The sequence below is a fragment of the Eucalyptus grandis genome, chromosome 4, assembly GCF_016545825.1.
Source record: "Eucalyptus grandis isolate ANBG69807.140 chromosome 4, ASM1654582v1, whole genome shotgun sequence".
Taxonomy (NCBI): Eukaryota; Viridiplantae; Streptophyta; class Magnoliopsida; order Myrtales; family Myrtaceae; genus Eucalyptus; species Eucalyptus grandis.
In genome coordinates, this window is record NC_052615.1 from 27820813 (window position 1) to 27843093 (window position 22281).

At 39.8% G+C, this 22281-nt stretch overlaps 2 protein-coding genes across 3 annotated transcripts; both read right to left on the reverse strand.

The window, feature by feature from the left end:
- Positions 1 to 3433: 3433 nt before the first annotated feature.
- On the reverse strand, positions 3434 to 12386 carry LOC104441602 (ubiquitin carboxyl-terminal hydrolase 9). Its single transcript, XM_010054754.3, has 14 exons — positions 12219 to 12386; positions 11779 to 11952; positions 10944 to 11195; positions 9822 to 9966; positions 9627 to 9686; positions 9329 to 9424; positions 7978 to 8370; positions 7755 to 7895; positions 7483 to 7653; positions 6541 to 6798; positions 6220 to 6365; positions 4830 to 5381; positions 4442 to 4712; positions 3434 to 4120 (listed from the first exon to the last, which is right to left on the reverse strand). Exons 2-14 carry the CDS (start codon positions 11928 to 11930, stop codon positions 3956 to 3958), a joined length of 2802 nt encoding a protein of 933 aa, XP_010053056.2. The 5' UTR covers positions 11931 to 11952; positions 12219 to 12386; the 3' UTR covers positions 3434 to 3955.
- Positions 12387 to 14760: 2374 nt separating this feature from the next.
- LOC104441603 (hypothetical protein) lies at positions 14761 to 21127 on the reverse strand. Of its 2 annotated transcripts, none has more exons than XM_010054756.3 (8): positions 19729 to 21127; positions 19205 to 19518; positions 16945 to 18090; positions 16662 to 16817; positions 16205 to 16535; positions 16013 to 16083; positions 15803 to 15925; positions 14761 to 15435 (listed from the first exon to the last, which is right to left on the reverse strand). In XM_010054756.3, the coding sequence occupies exons 1-8, from the start codon at positions 20600 to 20602 to the stop codon at positions 15073 to 15075; spliced, it is 3378 nt and encodes a 1125-aa protein (XP_010053058.2). In that variant the 5' UTR covers positions 20603 to 21127; the 3' UTR covers positions 14761 to 15072. The 2 variants fall into 2 exon arrangements, with proteins under 2 accessions (XP_010053058.2, XP_018727760.2); XM_018872215.2 differs by having other exon boundaries at positions 19205 to 19563; positions 19729 to 21126.
- Positions 21128 to 22281: the final 1154 nt, after the last annotated feature.

The window sequence follows — 22281 nt, forward strand, 5'->3', positions numbered from 1 at the left end:
TATATAGAAGGAAAACGGGCTCCTGCTTGTATCTATTTTCTCTTTTCTTCCTCAAATACCCTTATTTATCATTCTTATTTAAAACTAACAAAAAGGAAAATCAAATGAAGTTATCTGCGTACATGCTGTACAGATCGACAATTAGACTAAGAATTTCATTTTTAAGGTTTGTGTCTAGGTTAACACATTTGCAATTGTGTTAGAAATAATAAGAACATCACATTCAAATTAGACTTGATAAGAAATGAAATGGTTGTGACACGGTGTAATTACAGTTGGATCACAAGAATTGCTAGCCAACGTTCTAATCGAAGTACAAGAAAAATAGCGTTTTTCACGATCTTTTTTGGATACGTTTTGCTCTTTTGAGAACTTTTACGGGAATGATGAAATCGAAAAAGGGGATTTCGGTGGGGTTTTTAATCATTGGTTTTTGACCACGATAGCCCTGCCCTTCAAACTTACTTTAAATGGGAGTTTGGCAATTGACTCTCCTCTTTAGTGCATTCCAGGTGATAAACCCATTTCACCTTAACTTCAAAATATAAAAATACTAAATTATAATTTGGAACATCATCAATTTGCATTTTTTTTTAGTCGATATTATGCTTTCTACCCCTATCTTTCATTTTGGGATTTTGATCTAGTAAAATTTTTTAAGTCTATATACTCTCCTTTTATTACTAAAATACAAACATTTGATCCTAAAGGTAGGAATATTGATTTGACCAATTGATTTACAAAAGAAAAAGACATCATAAGTGTTATAACTTTCGAACAACACTCACTTAAATATCATAACTTTTTTTTATCATTAGAGAGCCATAATTTATGTACGTGCTCACGGCCGTGATTTTTTTTTAATCACTTGAATGCCATTTAATTTTTTAAAAATATTCACCATAAATGCTAGGCCACGTGGAATTTTCAGTACTTTGATAAACATTTTCAAAGAATTTTATCCTTCAAGTGATCTACCAAAAGTTATGGCACTTAAGTAAAGTACTTAAGTGGTCCAAAAAAAAAAAAAAAAGGTTATACTATTTATGATAGCTATAATGTTGTTATCCCAATTTACAGGGCAGTGAGTGAGGGGACATGGTGAGAGTAATTTGAGGAAGGACCGTCATTTATTATTTCCGAGAAGGAAAAAAACAGAAGAATTTTATAAGGGGACCATCAGTTGGCCTCGTCGACATCTCCCTGTCATAATTTAAGAAAATGCCAAAAATCCAAGAAAGTAAAAGAAAAAACTAAAAAAACGAAAATAGAGGTGATGCAATTGCCACGATTGACGCTCATATGATAAGTTCATGACACGCGTGGGGGCCCATCAGGCCATCTTTTCCCGACAGGCCTCACGTGGTCGCACTTCCTCATTCGCGTCCGACTGAGGGATGTCACGTTCCCATATGTTTGATCCCGATTCCGAATAAAATCTCATGATTAATTATCACCCAATTGAAATTAATCATGGGGTCGATGTTTCCCCCAATCACTGATTTTCTCTAGATTTGATTTTACTAACAGCCTCAGAATTTTAGCACATGTGACTCAGTTTCCTTCAAAGTGCACTTGCTAACAAGTAAACGGCATCATCAACGAACGTGAATAGGCCCCCAATTAAGTTTAGTAGAAATATAGATCCCAATTTCCAAATGCATTTTGAGACGAATTACTTATTTGTCAAGTGCTAAAATTTTAACTTTCAAAACACGTTTAGTTAGATTTAACAAGTGCTCAAAGGGCATTATTTAGTATTTTTCACTAGTAAGTTAGTGTTTTTATTTATATAATAAAAGAAAAAATATCCATGGCTCAAATTGCCTCTTTTTGTCAGGCCGTCAAGACTAAAACTAAAATATTGGTAAATTGCACTTTAAATCCCTGTAGTTTTGAGGAACCCTGTAGTTTTGAGGAATTCAATTTTGGCCTTCTCTTCGCTTTTTGCATGACTAGAAGACAATGTTCTAAAAAGAGGTCCAAAGACACTTTCCAGGAGTCTTTTCTTTCCCTACCCATTGCTAATGAAATGCTTTCTAATTACTAGAACACAATAGAACTCTTATCGGTTCGATTAGACAAAGCATATTAAAGTGTAGAGCTAGAATGGTGTATGATATGAATGCCTCGTCCTTATTGGTCCTAAAAATATTGAGTCATAAGATCATCCTAAGAAGAGAAACGATTGATATCTATGAACACCGATCTGGACACCGACCTACCACTTAGAAAAACAAAAATATTGGGCATTGCTAAAGAAAAGATTTATGCCTCCTTATATTGTAAATGAGAACACATGTTTCTCATCCGTGATAACATGTATGTATATATTTTCAACACAGCATTCATTTGCCGCAATGAAAATGTGGGTACCACAAATAGGGTTCATGCACCACAAAAAACGTCCGGTCGGGTCACAGTGGTGCGGAACATTAGGAGAACTGTAAAATAATTTTTTAAGCTGATTAAGTCCATTTTGGTAATGGAGGGAAGGTACACATCCGAACGTTACTTCCAGCTAGATGAGCACATCTTCAATACTGGTATCATCCAAACCTAGCTGTCTTCAGATATAATTGATTTGGGCATTTTGACCAATCGACAAACCACAATAATTATTGGTGGTATGGCAATCAGAATACATCCTCGTATTATATAATAGGAAATCATTAGGGAGTGCACAGATCTTTCGTGATGATTGTGATTGATCTTCAAAAAGCAATTGGGGCTGCGTTCGTCATGTCTACGAACCGAATTTTAGGGGGGCACAAGCGACAAAAGGAAGCCAGCTTCTCACTGCCAAAAATTTAAAAATCTTGCCAACGTTCGAGTGTAGTTTATCTCATCAACGCACGTTTCTCAATGAAGTGAAAGCGATCGGGGGATGTTTTTAGGGGAGAGAAAAAGAAGTCTGAACGGACAAAGGTCCCATGCACACGCAACGAAAGCGAGACCGAATCGGAGACGCTTTCGGTGGTTCAACATTACTCTATTTTACCTAATTAAAACGGTCGGAAGATCTCAGTTACCTCAAAATAAAAATAAAAAAAACTAATGGCGATGAAGGAAGCCACATCGGATACCAGCTCCCAAATCGATTGTTCTCAGTTTCCGAAAGTCACTTTTGACGTGCGTGACACATTGCTTTGGTCCCGTTGAGTCGTTGACTTTTATCACAATATTTATGTTCAGATCGAACACTAATCATCATGCCGAGATTTATGCCGCTAGAGTCGTTCGCATCGTTTACATGTTTGGAAAGATTATCGTCAAATTAACACTCGCAGAATTCAGTAACGTTAGCTTCCAGTTCTTAAATGTATATATATCTTTTCACAATCGCAGCAGCTTTGGAGTCTTGCCCTCGAATTATTTCATGGGATATATAATGTGAATACTTTCAAATTGAGCTCCATTATACGAATCTGAGTTGGACACCGAGTTGAACCACTTCAATAGAAGGTCATATAGAGATGGGAGATGTAGATGACAATTACAATTTGCCACATAATTTGGACATTTGAGTCTAAAGAAGATGGCCAGGAGGACAATGACTGTAAATACAGGCATAATCCATTAGCACAACGAAATTAACCTCTTAAGACTGGGCTGAGATCCCTCTTCTCAAGGTACATATGAATACTAGCAAGGTAATACATTCAAAAAATCCCCTGCTACCGCTAGCTACCATCGACCAAGTTTCGCAACATCTCTGAATCTGCAATACTGTCCATCTCCATTGCTCCACCTTTCTCATCCCATAAACCCCCCCTCCCTTCCCTCCCTTTTCTTTTTCTCGCCAAAAAATTTAAATTCTAGATCTGCTTCTTTCAAGGTCCTTTCCAGCCCAGGTGTGTGCAGCCGAGCCAAGCGCAGACTTCTGGGAGGAAACCAGCTTGTCAATGGAACTAGCAAATCCTTGGAAAACGACAAAATTGCTGCAATTCAGCATTCAAGAGCTCATATGACTGCGCGATGTCTCTCCCATTCTGACTCCCAAGTCTGTCTTTACTCTCTGGTAGAACAACAAATAAGCAGCTGAAGTCTTTACATCAGCTTCACCAACTGGAGAAACATGGCTATCATCGAAGTGGTACCATCTGTTCTCATCGATCAGCTGTGCAATTCGTTGATAATGTAAGAGTACATCCAGTTTCACTTAAAAATAAAATTGATCAACGTGATAATGAAAAGAAGATCATATAGCCTTTTGAGATTGCGAAAATGAAGCCAACTGGGTAACACAATGGAAACGACATTGGTGCATTTCCAAAGCCGACACATTGTTTTAAGTTAAAAAGATATACTTGAGCGTTATTAAAAGGAAAAAAAAAAAACTGTGGACCACATCAAATGGCAGAAATTGTAAGAAAAAGGGAGCTGTTGGATTCTATCAGGTCGAAGTGCATGACATGGAAAACCGAAGTACATAGCTTACCTTGGCATATGCAGTATAGTGCCCACCACCTAATCCACCGTAATGGTTGCTGATTGCATACAGTTCGTAAACATATGATTGCCCATCATTGCTTTTCACATATTTGGTTAAATCAAGATTATGAATGGGAAAATTCACAAATGTGTCGAGTTTGTTTTTCAAGTATCTGCTGTACGAGAATCTCTTCAAGTGAACCACAAGAATGTCTGGCAACTTCCATAAATCTAATTTCTTAGTGGCCTGTCTATGTTCTTTGCAACCAGGGCAGTACCTGCACAGAAAATTTTCAAGATGCCACATTAGGCTAGACCTTCACAGGAGACTAGTTGGCAATGCAGAACAGGTAAATACATTGTCCAAACCACATGACATAGTTCCAGATACATACCACATGTCATCAGGGCCAAGTGGTTCTTCCTTTAAAAATGCATCTAAGCATGAAAAGAGAGAGATAGCTTCCTGCCGGGTCTTTTTTACTGTGAACCCACTCTTGTGAACCTCAGGTAGATCCATGAGGTAGTTTGCATCATATAGTTCACGCTCCCTCTCAGTCCAATCCAGCATAATCTTCACAGTTTGACCAGATATTACAGTATCCCTATGTATGGGTTTGGGGTTTAAACCTCTATCATCAACCAAAGAAAGCTGGAAAGATGGTAGCTCACTTGATGATTCATCTTCTACATCTTCCATTTCATCGTTCCCTCGCCCACACTGGCCATTGCTGCTACTAGAAGATTCCTCTCCATCCTTCAAAACAAAGCTACTTTCCTTTTCACTACTACTTCTAGGAGGAGAATATGCTCTTGTCAAAGGTGACAACACTTTGCCAACAGCTCCAAATATATCCTCTCCGCATAATGAGTCCTTAGACAAATACATAACCAGAGGTGTTCCAGAGAACTTCCTCTCATGGCCCTTGAAGGTGTCTGGCGCAACCCTATGAAAAGGATCCACCACGAATTAGCAAATTAATAAGAAAGAGAAAAAGAAACTAAATATACCATATGAATAGCACTGACTGGAAAACATGCAACATGCCAAGAGGCAGAGATTTCACCACATGCGGAGGCACTAAATCTGGTTAAGGAAACTGAAGAATAGAATGAAAGAAAATCCTTAAAAAGACCACCTAAAACTACTACTTAATAGACTTTATCATTAAAACTAAATATCGTTAGGTACAAAAAGCAACTCTGCAGAGCCATAAAACATTATCAATCAAAAAGTTGACAGAATACTGCTCAAGTCCATGCTGGCTAATGCACCTAAAACCTGAATTGGATGGACCCAATTCAGACTGCTAAAGAGCATTTCAATACCCTCAAGCGAAAACAGAAAACTTAACAGGGTATGAAAACCCATCAGAAAAGAATGAATAAGTATTTATTTGGCCCCTCAAATGGCTTTGCTTTTTTTTCTTTTCCTCCTCCAACATGACACTCTAATTTAATCGTGATGCCGTCTTCAAACATGCCAGTTTTTTCCTAGTCCCCATTAATTTCATTGTTTGAGATGCAGAGACAGACATGCAACAGAATGTTCACATGGCATAGGAAGCAGTCCCAGTGGTTTCCAAATATGTGTCGGTATTTCCAAAAGAGATGTAACCGATCAAATTAAAATAATTCTCATTTTTAAAGGCCACATAGCCCAAGGATTTAAAGTTTGAAGACCACCAAGCACATCGACCATGCACGTTACCACTCCAGAATGTCATACAGACATAATTGCACCATAGTGTCCACGCACTTAGCGTAGGAATGAGAAAGCCTCACCTTTCTAGCCAGCGATGAGTAATTTCTACTTTTGTTCTCCCTGCCCCTACTTTAGGAAGCCTGTACGCTACAATGTAATCATCATCCTTAATTGACGATAAATCCAATGAGTTCTCCAAATATCGGTAAATCCTGTGTTCATAAACCTGAAATTGAAAATGAAACGCATTAACCAATGAACAAATCTGAAAAAATATGCCCAGAACAAAAGTTAGAAACACATGCATACATCCATGGATACATAGATTCACCCACCACACATCCATAATTAAACACTAACTCATTAATGAATGAGGCTGCACCGAAAGAGGATCAGTTTACCTCAGCAAGCAGAAGACATTCATCAGCCCTCAGGCAGCATGCAGCTCCCAATGCCTGGGTAAGATCCTTACAACAACCATGTTTAAGAACGGTAACTGTGAATGGCATCGGCAGACCACTTCCATCACCATAAAACACAGTCACTATCATTGTCCGGGTAACACTTGAAGGTAGTGGCAGTGTTAGGTACATGAAGGGATCAAACGTTATTGAAATCTTGCTACATGCAGGGCACACCAACGTTGATTTATATTGACCCTGACAATTTCACCACACAATACACAGTGAGCAGCAATAAAAGTGAAATGACCAAGCTACACTCCAAAAGAAATTTCAAGGTCATTCCACAAATTAGTAAGAAATCCACAAATACAAGGGTATTAGATCAATGTACTAAGGAAGCAAGCAACAAAGGGTACAGCAGAGATGAAATTTCAATCTAGCTTTGAAGAGGTCAACAATAAAGATAAATTAACTGAACATCAGGCGCATTTTGATTCATGAAAGCAGAGACCGTGATGAATATAAGTTCCTTCAGATATCAGCGGATGCAAGTTCTAGAAAAAATGTACCATTCTTGGGCACAGATCTAGCAACTACCGATCCTGGTAGAGGGGCAAAAAACAAAGTCAAATACACACGACTGTTCAAAAATCATGGAAATGCCCTCGACTGTTACTTAAATTACCCGACAATTTCTGTAGTTTGAAAACACAATAATTTCTCCTATTTTGTGTTAGCATGGGCAATCACGAAAGCCACTACTAATAAGTAACGCCATCAGGAATGTGATCAACATGCCTGAAGACATGGAACTTAACCATTTGAATGCCACCTATCATAGACCTACAGGACCACAAAATAACCAATACCAGCTCTAAATTACTATATTAGACATTCATCAGAGAGAGAATACAATAGCACCTGCAAAACACTCTTTACCTGGCAAACATCAACAATTATTGAATCGTTCCTGGCTTTATGATACTTCCATGATTCATCCGCAACTTCCTGGTCTGGGCGGCCATCCGAATCCTTTGCCTCAATATAAGGCTTTTTCTTCACACGATTCAAGTCCTCGTGTAGCCCATCCAATAAGAATGCAAGAAGTTCCTATAGAGCAAGGTTATAATAAAAATCTAATAAAAACAAAAGGCATATGAGAATGAGAGAGAGAGAGGGGGGTAATCAGAAGTACATTATACATTACTTACTTGAGAATCATGCTGGTTATAACCACTAAATTGAGGAGCAAATCTAGCAAGTTTTCCCTTGAAAGCACGTGGGGCAATTGTTGTTCTCCCTGATGACCACAATTTTCGTAACAAGTCGCCAAACGCAAGGGCAAGCTCACCCTGCAAAGCTAACCTACGTCAGAGTTTCGGTATAATAGTATATTCCAAGACAATTGCAGATAAAATAAGGACAGAGACCCACGCGCATTCCCAGTGGATTTTCCATGTTGATGTCCTCTGTATAGTCTTGCAGGAAATACTCAACAATAGGGGTAGTATGGACTAAACATTGGATGGCACTGTTCATGAAGCATGTGTTTCCCAGATTCTGCAAACCTGCTAAACCTCCCCTTTCTCCTTTATTGGCAGAAATCATTGCATCATACCCATCCTCTGTATGAGAGCTTGATGAACTCAATCCACTCCTCTGATAAAAATTATACCCTGATGAATGACCATTCGACATGGTTGGCCCCCCTGCGATAGTCATAGATGACCTGGAAGGCTCAAGTGCTACCAAAGCCAAATCATTTCGGGTTGAATCCATCCCATTTCGAGATTGAGAAACTCCATCAACTTGCATCTCCAGGCGAATCTGCAAAAGCAAAAATAGAAGCATAATTACCAATTACCAATAAAGTTATAACAGACTGAACAGAGAAGCAATTCCCTTTGCTGTAAGAGCACACAAATATTACGAAACATATCTTCTTCATCATGAGGAAACTGCAAAGGGTACAAAATGCAAATTTCCTCTTTTAGGTTGTATCCTCAAATATTTCACCCGATGATCTGAAACCCATAGACCTTTGAAGATAAGAGTCTAAAGTGACAAAACTCAAATCTTGAGATTTCTTTCAAATATGAATACCAACATCGATTATCTAGCAAATATTAAGGAGAAACGTCATACTAAAGATGAAATTACAATTCTTTAATAGTTGCATCAAATGTTTACGATGTAGATAACATATCAGAAAAACATATAACTAGCTGGACAATGGTGAAGATTTGGTTCAAGAGGAAAATATAGAACCACTGTTTCACATTTAACTAAAAATACCAGCCACATCTTGTAGAAATATGACTTCAGTAACGTAAAACTTCTGACAACAAGTTCCAGTGCTTAACTCATGTATAAACAGAACTGAGCAATTCAACACAATAAACTTATAATAGCATTAGATAACGCGATTGACAGCCATAGAAGTAGCACTGCCAAGCAAGCTCGCTTGCTATCTTGACTGCATTTTAATTACCTTATGCGATAATTCTACTGCTAAGTCAAATTTTTCATATCCTAAGGCAAAGTATTAGACTCTTGACAGTGCGACATTGAGTATGAGTACCTTCTGGATCGAAACAGCTATTCCAAATCAAAACATACCATTCAGAATCTCATTAAAGTCGCTCTAATTACAAATTAACCATGATGGATCTAAAAATAATAGTTGTTATCGCCAATAAGTCCATATAACACCATTCTTGAATAGAGGAGATTAAAATGAGCATCAACATCAACAAGACAAAGCCAAATTGCCCCAAGCACTCACATCTTGGTCCATCTGCAAACTTTCTTCCTCCAGTGTCTTGTTTGAGCGGTGTAACAATGCAGCCTTATGCTCATTAAAGTAGTCCCAAATATGAACCTGCCATTTCATGTATAACAAGAAATTGGAAAACATGAATCAAGAAACAACCTTTAATTATGTAAATATCAAAGAGCATGTAGAGACCTAATTAAGAAATAGTAGGATGGAACAAGACAGATATCTAGGTGCTTGGAATACAAGCATATAAAACTCAACACAGAGAGAGAGAGAGAGAGAGAGAGAGAGAGAGAGTATAAACCTTTGCCATATCCACTTTTCTGAGCATGGAAACCTTCTCATATAGGTCATGTGTAGAAGCCTGAAACACAGAAAACCAATTAGACCCTGCACGTCTAAACTAATTTTCATTCTTAAGAAAGGTCAGGCTGTATGGGGAAAAATAACTTCCCTAAGCAAACAAGATCTCAGACCAAAGAAATACGTTAAACAATACCTTTCTGCTTATTCTTATAATTGATTGGCTGTTATCTCTTGAATCGATCAACTTCAGACAAAGCAAATAAACCTCCACACTATAACTCTTGTTATGATAACCTTGCAAAATCATCTTCCTAGGTAAAGCTGGCCCTCCTTTATACCTATGAGATAGAAGAGAAATACGTGATAAGTTGCCAGCAGTGCATTAACAGCTGAATGTATCCTTAAAATATGTAATATGTAAATTCACCACAACACCAATTAAAAAAGTAACCATGCCCCTTAAACATTTTAGAGAACAAGATTTAAGAATATATGCCTTGAGGCAAGGATGTGCAAGTGAGGAATATAAAGACTGCGAATAAAGCTATAGACAGAGCTGCAGATGCTTTCAAACAAAACAAAGACGATCATTGAACAGGGGCTACTAACAGAGCCATTACATTAACTAGGATATCCACATATGGAAATCAACCGAATAGTAGCAACCCACTATTTTGCTATTCATATCCATTGGTCGCTTCTTTCTGTTTTCTATTTTTCGATACACAGTACAAATACTCGTTTCAACGTGAAAGACCTATGAAAAAGACAGATCATGTTCAGAAGATTATTGGTAGCAAAGCCATTGCAATTTCTGTTTTATGCATTCCAAACATCCATTTATTTATTAATAAATTAGGCAAAGAGAAAATAATAAATTAGACAATTAGATGAGGGCCAAATAGAGGCACCTATTGAAGCTATATCAAGTGAGCTGGTCAGCATACTCATGCCTTCTCAGGTTCATATGAGATGCTGACCAGCGTCATTTTTTTTTTAATTATTTTCTTTTAAGCCAACACCAACCAGCTTTATTTAGAGACAGACAAGGGGAGAATTGCTCGACACAGCGGATAAAGTCCATGAAACTAACTCTACCAACCCAATAGAGACTTTGCCATTCTTATAAAAAGGCTTCTTCAAGATAATTATATTAAAACACCACAAGAGCATGCACTCTCCATCAGTATTTCTACATATCCTCCACCTTATGTCACAAGATCTCCAACAACCGTCAAAGTAGAAAATATGTCCAATGATGTAGCAAAATGGAACTTATATCTTGCATAAAATTTTTAGATGACAAGGTCATTACCAACCAAAGAGCTTTTCCCAAACTTGTTGAGGAACCAAAACATAGTCCCTCCCTTCTTCCAGCATTCTACGAAGCTCTAAATGATCACCCTCGCTATGCTCATCAGAAATTATGTCAGAATTATCAATTGGCCCAGGTCGCTCAGTCATTTCTGATGAAACCCCTTTCAATCTCTGGGAATCCAAAGATGGCTCATCTGCCAAGTACTGGTCGGTATTTTGTCCGACGTACCTTTGCCAACCACTATACCACCTACAAAAGGAACGTAAGAAAAAAAGTTTACGGCCACAGATCATGTGCATATATAAAGGCAAGTCAACATTCACACACTCAGTTGCACAACTTTCCCTGATGATGCGAATGCTTGCATAGCACACCAGAAACAGTATGTCATAAGGAGAAAAACTCGCTCATCCCCACATGACACAAAGCACATTAACGGAAATATAACATGTGAATTAACTGCTGACAAAATAGGGAATAATCCACAAAATCATGTTCGCCTTCTCCTTGGGATTACATAACTTCCACAAGAAGACATGCAACAAAAAGGCCTAAAGACAGAACTAGGCGCCTCGGTTCCGTGAAAAAGTTCCACATCAGGCAATCTACTCTTTCATTAAAGATCGTCACTTTACAATCAACATAACTGATATTGCTTGTGCAGAACACCTGACACTCGCACAAAGCCATAATTAACAACCAAAGACCGACAAACAAAACCACTCGCCATAATTGCCGCCGCGATACGAAGCACGACAAGGCCAAAGATTCGAGACGAAAGGCGCCCGAACCAAACAGCACGGCACGAGACAATGGCAGCAGGCATCAATACCTATTAGAGACGACGTAGTAAAGGTTGCCTTCCTTCAGATTGTCCTCCGATTTGTTGGTCAGCTCCTCGACGACGCGCCTCTCCTCGTCCGGAGGCACCGGCAAGCAGCTCCCCCCATTGTCCATCATGAACCCACTATCCGGAATCGTCATGATCCACACCTACCACCACCACCTACAAAAAAAAAAAAAAAAAAAAAAAAAAAACATAAATCGATCGACTTCCGCTCGAATCAGCAACGATCCCCGACCGCGCGCAAATCGAGGACGCGCGGCGCGGGGCAACCGTAAATGCGATCGATCGCGGAGGCGGCGAGGGAAAGGAAAGGCGGATCGAATCGGGAATTCGGAGGCGGAGAGGAAGGAACCCTAGGCCGAAGGACGAAGCGAAGGGCGATCCGCCAGGAAGAGAGAGGAGAGAGAGAGAGAGAGAAATCGTACCTTTCCCTTTTTTCCACGATCGTCTTCGTCTTCGTCTTCTTCTTCTTCTTTCTTTCTTTCTTCTTCTTTCTTCTTCGTGCTCCTGAATTTATGCGGATGGGATTTTGCCTTTTTTTCCGCTCTCTTGCTTTTTCTTCTTCCTTCTTTTTTTTCCCTTTGCTTGGGACAGCTCGCTCGTGTGCTTAGCCATGGCTTTCCCCCGTTTTATAAGCCGCCTCCTCTTCCAGTCAACCAAAAAAAAAAAAAGTAATGATGATGATGATAAATACGTGGCCGCATCGCAAGTACTCCTTCCACCACAAGCCGGAGGAAAAGAAATTAGTAAATGGACTAGTATTTCTAAAATTTATCACGAAAGTGTACTTAAATTATAAATTTGTATAGAAGTATTAACTGACTTAATTGGATCAATTTGATAAGTTTTAGCATTTGATTATATTTCTTAAAAATCTTAAAATTTCATTATGTTTTTATAATAAATTTTAAGATTTAATCAAATGTTTTAAAAGTTTTAGGACTAGGAGAGTTTTAAGGATTTTAATGCATTCATTTAAATACAAAAGAAAAGTCAGACGGAAAAAGAAGAAGAGCACGGTTTTCCTCTTTCCCCATTCGCCACAAAACCCGAGAATTCTTAAGAAATTCAAGGGGAGATTATTTAATTAATAAAATAATATTGATCGAAAGCAAAAGGCTATACCTACCAACTACTGATATTTCTGGCCCGTGCACTCGTCCGACTCCGGGTCCAACAGACGATTCTCGAACCTAAAGGAAACCCTCCAAAAAAAAATAGAAAAAGGAGAAAAGAGAAATATGAGAAATTACCCGGCAGAAATTGTTGTAATTTTCTTGTGAAAAAATAATATTAATAGTTCCCGAACTCTATCTCGATACATAATTTTATTACCGGACTTATAATTTGTTAAATATGATCATTAATCTATTCTTAAATATTCAATACGATCCTTATTTGATTGAACAAGAAAGCAAGTCATCGCAAGTCTTTAGACTATTGCAAAATAGATATGCAATCTAGTCCTTCAATACATTTCCCCATTTAATTACACATCCTAAATCAACAAAAAAATATACTAACTTTTTATTACATTTTTTTTGTCTTCATTAAGATTGCGATGGTCCTGTTTAATTACATTTCATCTTCTAATCTCTATAATAGTAAAATTAGAACCCCGTTTAAAATGGCACTGTATTTATATTCCCGCTATTTTAAGTATTTTCAGAATATCTAGAAATGATATTAAAATTTATCCATGGATACTCATAATTTATGTTAATTTAATTCTTGTTCCTCATTATTTATATAGAAAAGATTTTCAAATTTTTGCATTTCGTGCTTTCTTAATTAAAATTTTCTTCTTGTAAGCTTTTGTATTTTCAAGCTCTCCAAAAATAAAAATAAAATTTCTAGAAAAATAAAACACAGGCTTAAATAAAGTTAATAACAAAAATACAGAACACTAAAGTTTGAAAGTTTTAAATATATTATATGTATAAGAAGGTTTCTATCTATAATTATGTGGGAAGTTTGGCCATTAGTGTATCATTTATATATATTTATTATTATTATCGAGTCAAATATTTAATCTGGTAAGGTTTAGAGCTTTCAAATAATCTCACTTTACCCACAAAAGTGTTTGTTTCGATTTCAAGAAAACTTCACATAGTTTGGAGCACAAATTGAGGACCGTAGCTCTTCCTTATCCTCCATTTCGTAGAAATCTAGCGTGAACAACATGCGTTCTGAAGTCCATGTCCATGTGGGTTTCCCTTTAACTTATCCTGCATTTCTCTCCAAGTTTCTCCTTTGCTTTTGACCTCTTCCAAAGTATCCAATAAAGAGTAATTTTGCGTGCAACGTTTGACTACGAAAGAATCAATAGAGTATCATGGTTATACTAAGGTATGAAGAGACGGGACGTTTTGTATCCTAACGAATATGCTCCACCTCCAGTGTTCTGGAACAATTTTACGTGTCTCGCTTAACGTTGCTTGAGCATGTTGAGTCGATCATCGAAACGAATACACGACACCTACCATTAAAAACTCGTTTCATAATACTCTTTTAACTCCCCCAAAAGCTCCTCTTCTCATAAACCATGTACCTTTTTCTTATCAAGGCGTTCGTCAGTCGACGGTTACAAATGGGACGACCGACGACAATTTCCGTCAAGTAAGACAGATAATTATCAAATAGAAAGGCGTATCGAGGGTCATGGTAAACCGCAGGGACATGGTTTAAAGATTTACGAAAACAAGTGAACAACACATTCCCCATAGGAACAAGAGCCAAATAACATACACCATAAGCCACCACCACAGGAATTACTGCAGTCAGTACACCGTGCAGAATAACATCAAGTCGAAGATGAAGTCTCCAGAAAACCATCCTAACAAGTATCCTCGCTCAGCAAGTCATTCTTAAAGTCGCCTCTAAAACAAGGCCGAAAAAGTGATTTCTCAGCTGACATTAAATACCACCCCCCCAACCAAAAAAAAAAAAAAAAAAAAAATACACCCATCAGAAGAAATAGAAGAAATGTTTTACTAAAACAGGAAAAGAAAACTGACTATATGTACAATGGTGATACAAATTTTCAATCGAGAACTCAGGCTAGCATCTACCCGACGGTGAAAGTCGAATCTCCTGTAAGATACACAGAGGTTACATCTAACTCGAGAGACATCATGCAACTAATGTTGTCTACTTTGCATTCTACTGTCCACATAGTAAAGCAAGAATCTGATAGAACTGGAGAAAACTGAAGGTAGCTGCACATACAAAACCAGAGGGAGGCTCAGGTCCTAAACACCCACAGAGAACAATCATAATTTACATGTTTTGAATCTCGTCCGAGCTACTAGAGGCATCACTTTCAACAAGTCCTCTTCCACCTCCCTGAATCTCATCCTCGCTGAAAATGCTATTCTCACTTGAATTAGATAGTGTCTCCTCATCATCATCGTCATCCTCGATTACCACTCCCGCCTTACGTCGGTTTCTTAAATCCTTCACTCCTCTCCCTTGGAGAGCTAGACGTCTGCGTTTTCTTGCATTTCGCTTGCCTTTAGGGAACTCTTCCCGTTGAGACTCGAGACTTCTGCTTTCTACTTCCTTCTTAGAGTCATGGGCTCCATCTTCATTATCCTCTGATTCTTCAGCATCAAGTTTCCTCCTTTTCCTGCTTAAGCTGGTCTGCAACACATCAATGAGGCCTTAAATTTAAAAAACTAATAGAATAAGCAGCAATATGTTGTAGACATTTGGCATCTCGAGCCCAAGTTGAAATCGGCATCTCGACAATGATTCTCTCCAGTCAACCCCACAGTGGTTTGATGAGGTTAAATGACACTGGATAATCCTTTTTGAACAGCTAAGAAAACAAATTGGGAGACAAAAGCTTTTAAAGATTATTAAAAGAAAATACTTCATGGTATCATCGGAGTGGTACCAAAAGATTAATATTACCATATGCTTTAATTTGACTGACAGAACAAAAATCTTTTCAAGCAACAAACAGGACAACAGCAGGATGTAAGTAAGAATTTTTCTTTTTCCATACCTTTGGACCCCGGTCAATCAACTGAGCCCACTCTTGCCGGTTTCTTAAGCAATCAAGAACAGCCTGTGAATGACTCGAATACGCATAACGCTCTCCATTATGCTTCCTTAAGGTATGCCAGTGCTGAAAGAGGAGGATGACAAGGACACCGAGAATAATTAAAAGACAGCAGTCATCAACAAACAACAATTTTTCATAAGATAAAAGTACCGGCAATACTGCATTACAAAGCTCCTCATAGGTCATTCGCCTGCGTTTGCTCATGATCTCATTTATTAATGCTGCAAAATATGCAGGGATCAAGGAAAAGTTAGTACAAGTACAAAGAAATAAATAGATTAAACTTGATATGATCAACTCCTGCAACAATAACACCAGAGAATATTTCTAAGGAGTTCGTACCCGGTAAAGTACGATGAGGACCCCCTACCATGCCTGTATCATCATCTGAGTTATTTATTGGAGTATTATGTATGGATGAAACCTTATTATCATTGGCCTCATTGGAAGAAGAAGGACCACTGCTTGTACTCGTGGTCAAAACAGGAAGGTTCTTCTTATGGGGACGCACAGATCCATTCACTTCCCTCTTGGAGACATCTCCCTTGTGCACTGTCTCTCGTCTCCCTTGATCCGGAGATGCCACTCTGTCGGTCCTTTTAACTTCATCATCATGCTCAGAAGAACTGCGCAATACATCTTTGGATCCATCCTTGCCTTTTCTTCGAGGAACCTATACGAGATATTGAAGTGTAGGTGAAGCTCACTAAAGACCTTAATATCAGATACTCAAGTAATTGGGATTTAAATAAAGAAAATCAATGAAGCAGAACTTCGAAGCAGAATCATCAAACCATACCAAATTGTGATCTTTTGTGCCAGAACTAGATGTTCGCTTCATCATACCAGTAGCAGCTTGAGAAGCTAGTTGAGGGAAACTGCCAGCATGGCGTACCCGTGGTACTCTAGGTACCCTGGGAGAACTATTGAGTTCTTGATGCAAAAGTAAGGCGAGCTGCAAAAGAAGTTTGTGAGATTGAGTTAATCACTTCCCAAGATCAACTTGAGTTAAAAAAAGAGAAAAAAAAAAAATATATATATATATATATATATATATATATATCAAGGAACAGCACACATACCTCTTCATCGCTCAATGTAGAAGAATTAGGAATCAGAGGTGCTTGCCCTTGTGTGCTATGATTCACCTTAGAAGATGGAGGAAAATTTGTATGGCTGGACTTTCCACTTTTCTGCAGTAATCCTGATCCTGTAGCCTTATTCTGTGAATGGGCAGCAGAGTGATTTTGCAAATTGCCCAGAGATTCACCAGACCCTGAAGAAACTGCTACATTATGGGAAGAAGATGATTTTGAAGAGGGGAAGGTAGGATCTTTCGAATCTGAGGCAGTCCGCTTGGAGCCAGAAGCTTGGAAAACCTTGCTTGAATGTGATGCTTTCAAAGAAGCACCTGAGGATGATGTCGAACAGAGTTTTGGTGTCTTCCGCACCAGGCCTTGCCCACTCTTCTCAGTTAAAACATCAGCTGAAACCTGCTCTTTCTTGGCAGTAGGATCAGACTCCCCTGTTGTTCGTTGCTTCACAATTGGATTAAGATTCTGAGCATCCAAAGGTTTTGACTTGTCTGAGCTGGATGATTTCTGGACAGGCAGAGAAGGCGGTGTGTAAGATGCTTCACCAACAGAGACCACTACTTTCTGCGCAGATGGCGCAATAGGAAATTCAGTTCCACTAGATTTTGATGGCTCTTCAGGAGAAACCAAAGCAGGTTTAAATTCCCCAGAACTTTTCTGTCTTTCAATAGAATCCTCTGATGCTACTGCTTCCTGTTTGAGCTCAAATAGATCACCAGATAGCTCCTGACCAGTGTGGACACGACTCCCACAGAATGCTTCTGCATCTTGGGCAGTGCCTAATGACTTTTTGTCAGTGCATTGCGAACTGTTAACCTCCACGTCATTTGCTTTGAAATTTTCAGATGTCTGGGTATTAGATACTCCAGGGTATCTAGCATCATCAGATGGTAATGACACAGAGTTCTTATCAGCAAGAGGAGAAGACTGAATTTGCAACAACCCCTTACAAGTATCGTCATCTACTTCTTTTTTTACATCGCAAGAAAAACCCATGGATCTGTTGCTGTTGACATCTGATGGACTTTGTTTATCTTTTGTTTCTGGAGCCGCTTGAGCTACATCTTCCCCTGGATGCACCGAAACCTTTCCAGTGGAGCTAGCATCTGGATTATTTAGTATCCCACTCTCTTCCTATTATCGGCGTAAGGAAAAATGAGACCAAATAATTGAGTCAAGAAGAGTATGTCTATGTATGCACCCATATTCCTAGACTCCAGAAGCCCTTAACAATTTCACATTGTTAGGGGTATAAAAGGAAATCACCATGAGCACAAAGGTGATGCAGTCAATTTAAAACTGCACGAAAACGTAACCCTCTTAATTGATTGCTTAAATTTTCTAGGGAAGGCTTTCACTAAAAAGCTCTTGCAATGGTAGCGTCTTCAAATGCCAATCTCATATAATTTTTCTAAAGTTGCAACTGCAATCACAATTCCAATATCTGCCAACTGTTCTTCCTTAGGCAAATTTCTTCATTTGTTCATCTACTTGGAGCTTACAACATGAGCGAGCAGTCACAAACAGATCGTGTTCCTATTCGACTACTATCATTATCTTCACCACCAACATGGCAATATATAGCTTGTCAGTCCCATGATGCAAGACTTCATTTGAGTCCAAGTGTAAGCTCTATTATTATCAATCACCAAATATGAAATCAACTATTTAAAAGATGTCAAAAATGGATTACATAATTACTTTCTTCAGCAGATAGGCCTTCATGCCGAATTGGATTTCCTTATGACCCCGGCAATAAACATTGATCCATGGTTCTATAGGAAATTCGACATCTTCCCTTTCACAGATCACCTATCACATGCATCCTAAACAGCTAAACCTTTGAAAAATTCCTACAACCTGCAGTTCAAATCCTATTGTCTTAACTCACCACATTCCAATCTCACTCAATAATAGCTCAATTCTACATTGATTCTGTATCACAAATTTCTAATGCAATCTCTAACTGGACCCTGATTTATCAAGGTAAATTAAAAAGATACCAATGCCAGACGCAAGCAAATGGATTACTAGCAACTATTTTTAGCTTAGAAGTACCAAGAATCATTGCCAAAACTGACTATCGATTGCCCTACCAGCAGTAAATCAAAATTAAGAGGTGAAACATCAGGGATTAATAGTGAACTAGAGCCAAAATCCAGGTTAACTTAGTCTGAGATGTTACTGAATAAAGACATTATGATGAGGCATGTTTTTAAATTTCAATGGTGTACGAGCGGGTGCATACCACTTTCAACTTGGTAGAGCTGTCAGCTTCGTTACGCTGGTCACTGGAGGGAACAAACTTTAAGGAACTATTGACCCCTGAAAGCAAGTGGTTCCCAGCCTCATCTTTAGTCGACACAGCATCAGCAGGACAGGAGAATTCAGCAGAGGGACCTTGCAGAGGTTGCTTCAAAGTTGCCGAGTTAGCCTTAGCATTTTCAAGAATCTTGCAGACTGCAACATGACCATCTGATTCAGGTTCAAAAGGCACACCATCTCTCAAGTCCCTGTTCTTGACACTCCGAATGTCAGTCTTGAAAGACTTCGGACCTCTATCTTCACAAAATGCCAATTGTTTTGCATCACTGGCAGGCGTTAACACTAGTAATAAAAATGAACGAAAATCAAGTCAACAAGCGCAGGTTAGCCGTGGCAAGAACTAAAAGTGACCCACAGAAATGTTCTTGCTTCTAGTAGGATATAGTATATCATCATAAGCAAAGAAATAAGAGAATTCGATGATATGAAAAAGTGAAAAAAAGTTACCTGCTTTAGAAGTATGCAGGGTTCTTCTCTTGTGATCTACATCTTTTTCAGCAGTCCTAACCTTCTTCTTTCCACTTATGTCTTTTAATATGCCCGATTCTTCTTTCTTTCGCTTCCCAGTGTGTATCACAACAGGCCGAATTAAGGTTCTTTCTTTTTTCATGGCATTATCACCTGCCCCCCATTTCTTAGTCTCTCTCAACTGCGTCTTCCTATCATACCTGCATTCCTGATCTCTGCTTTTCATGCCAGCTAAATCTTTCACAGGAGTGGCCACGAAATTCTCCTTTGACAATGAGAACAAAACCCCAGCACCCTTATCAACAGCATTCTCATTGTCATCTTCGGCATTACCATCAGCTTCCTTGTTGTCATCCCAACAAGGGAACTCCCGATACTGAAAATTAAACTTCTTCGGCACGTATCCTGTGCACTTCCACAGCTGCGGTGTAAAAACTGATGACAGCCCACTAAATAGCCCCGGATCTCCACCAGGAATCCCTTGCACATGTACCTTCTTCTCCAATGGCATCTCCGTCCAAAGCCTAAACGGCCGCCTCGCAGGCTCATTTCCTGCATATGAAGCCTCCATCCTCATAGTCTTAGTCGGCAGCTCGACTAACAACTGAGCAACCTCAGTCTCCTCGCTGTCATTCCTATTGTTCTTACTCTTACACTTGTCACAGGTGAACGACTCCTCCCCTTTCACGTAACGCGAGCAGCGCGTGTGCACCCACACCCCGCACTCATCGCAGTTGACCATCTCCTCCCCATCGTCGAAATTCACGCCGCAAATGCAATCGACGGTCCAGGAGCCGTCCACCCAGTCGTCGGGCGGGTCCGTGCTCTGCAACCGCTGCGACCGCCCCTTCATATCACACTAATCCCCTAAATCACTAATCCCCCCACACTTCCGACGCACGCAAACACGACCGAATTCACGATCCCATCCTCCGCAACACCCCAGAGCCACAACAAAGCCCGCCGAACCCCACTCCCTATTTCCTTATCCCTCACCAAATTCCGAATCCGGAGCAGCGCGAATTCAAGGCGCGGGGCGAGAGAACGAGTACCTCGGAACCCGAACGAAGCGGCGGCGGTGGCGCGGCGGCGACGGCGATCCCTGCGAGCTGCCGAAGCGGGAAAAAGGCCTCGCCTTTGAGGCGCTCCTGAGCTCGAATTCGACGACGGCAACGGCGACGGCGACGGCGACGGCGAAGGGGAAAGCGAATGCTGCGAGCAATCGGCACCGCCTGCGGCGTCTACGGATCTATGGCGAAATCAGCAGCAGCAGCGACGACGACAATGGCTTCCCTCTCTCTCTCTCTCTCTCTCTCTCCTCTTCCTTCTCTCTCTTCTTTCTCTCTCTATGCGCCGGAACTGAAACCGAATCATTGATTTTGGCGAAGACCGGAGCGAGGCGTCCGTCAGCGATTTCCGGTTTTGACCTCTTCCTCCTCGGGCGGCTCCGGCTCGGCTCCAAAATATCGAACCGGATGGGCCCCGGCCCGGGCCCGTCCATGGAGGCCCAGTTGGGATGTTCGGACCGGGGCCGTTGGGCTCAGCTCGATCCGTGAACGTCGTTTGATGGCGGAAGCCCCAGCTCTGCACCATCCTCTCGATCTCGTCCGGAGGTCGTTATGGGCGAATCAGAGCCATCCGCCGCCTGGGAGTGTCAAAAAACCCACGCCAGCTCGACCCGGCCCAACCCCCAACCCTAACAATATCAACATCTAAAAATTCCTACACAAAGAAGACAAACCCGGCCCGAAAATTGACCTGACCCCAAAATATCCTAATTTTCAGGTTGGGTCGGGCCAGCATGGGTTTTTTGACACCCCTGAGGATGAAACCGTAAATTTGAGCCCAGCTAATTAGCACCGACCTTATCCGTTCTCTTTGCTTGTATGATATTTGCATATCGGGTCCGATTAGTTCAAGCACACCCTGTAAGGTTTCAGGTCACGTCGGGTATCATGAAAATCCGACCCAACCCATTGATATCAGGGGCTACCAACTCGAGTGTTGTTGCAACCTCAAGTTGAGTTGAGCTCAAGCTTGGGAGATTGTCGAGACAGAGGAAGGGAGAGATGGAAGAAACCTAATAGGTGAAAAAATAGGAGAGCCCTTATGATTTCAAATATGATGGGCATGGCAAAAAAGAAGTTGAAATATGAGATGCTCATTGAATTTTACTAACAATAAAGAATTTTCCTTCTCTACAAATAGCAATATCATTCTCGACATTTTGAATGTGCCTGGGCACATAACTTGTCATTGGTTCCTCAACTAAATAGATGGTTCAAGCTTGTCTTCTTTCTTTCCTTTTATGATGATTAGAAGCCCATCTACTATGTAAGCTGCCTAGATCATTCTATCATACATTAAGAAAAGGAGAAAACCTTGACAGAATTTTTTTTTTTTTTTTTTTTTTTTTTGGTTAGGATGATAACTTCCATTCATTAAAGACGAGTCTGATCGAACATAAATTAGGCTGGCTTTAGAACGTGACAAAGCTCAAAGGGCTTAAGGAGGACATATATCGGATGGAAG

What these genes read in the sequence shown, in the direction of transcription:
- LOC104441602 (XM_010054754.3), bottom strand. Translation starts at nt 11,930, where the DNA reads ATGACGATTCCGGATAGTGGGTTCATGATGGACAATGGGGGGAGCTGC. An exon ending in TTATAAGAATAAGCAGAAAG is followed by an intron (nt 9,687 to 9,821) that starts GTATTGTTTAAC and finishes TCTGTGTTTCAG; the next exon opens with GCTTCTACACATGACCTATA. An exon ending in GAAAAGTGGATATGGCAAAG is followed by an intron (nt 9,425 to 9,626) that starts GTTTATACTCTC and finishes ATGAAATGGCAG; the next exon opens with GTTCATATTTGGGACTACTT.
- LOC104441603 (XM_018872215.2), bottom strand. Translation starts at nt 20,602, where the DNA reads ATGAAGGGGCGGTCGCAGCGGTTGCAGAGCACGGACCCGCCCGACGAC. An exon ending in TCCTCATCGTACTTTACCGG is followed by an intron (nt 16,084 to 16,204) that starts GTACGAACTCCT and finishes CATATTTTGCAG; the next exon opens with CATTAATAAATGAGATCATG. An exon ending in TTTGTAATGCAGTATTGCCG is followed by an intron (nt 15,926 to 16,012) that starts GTACTTTTATCT and finishes CTCCTCTTTCAG; the next exon opens with CACTGGCATACCTTAAGGAA.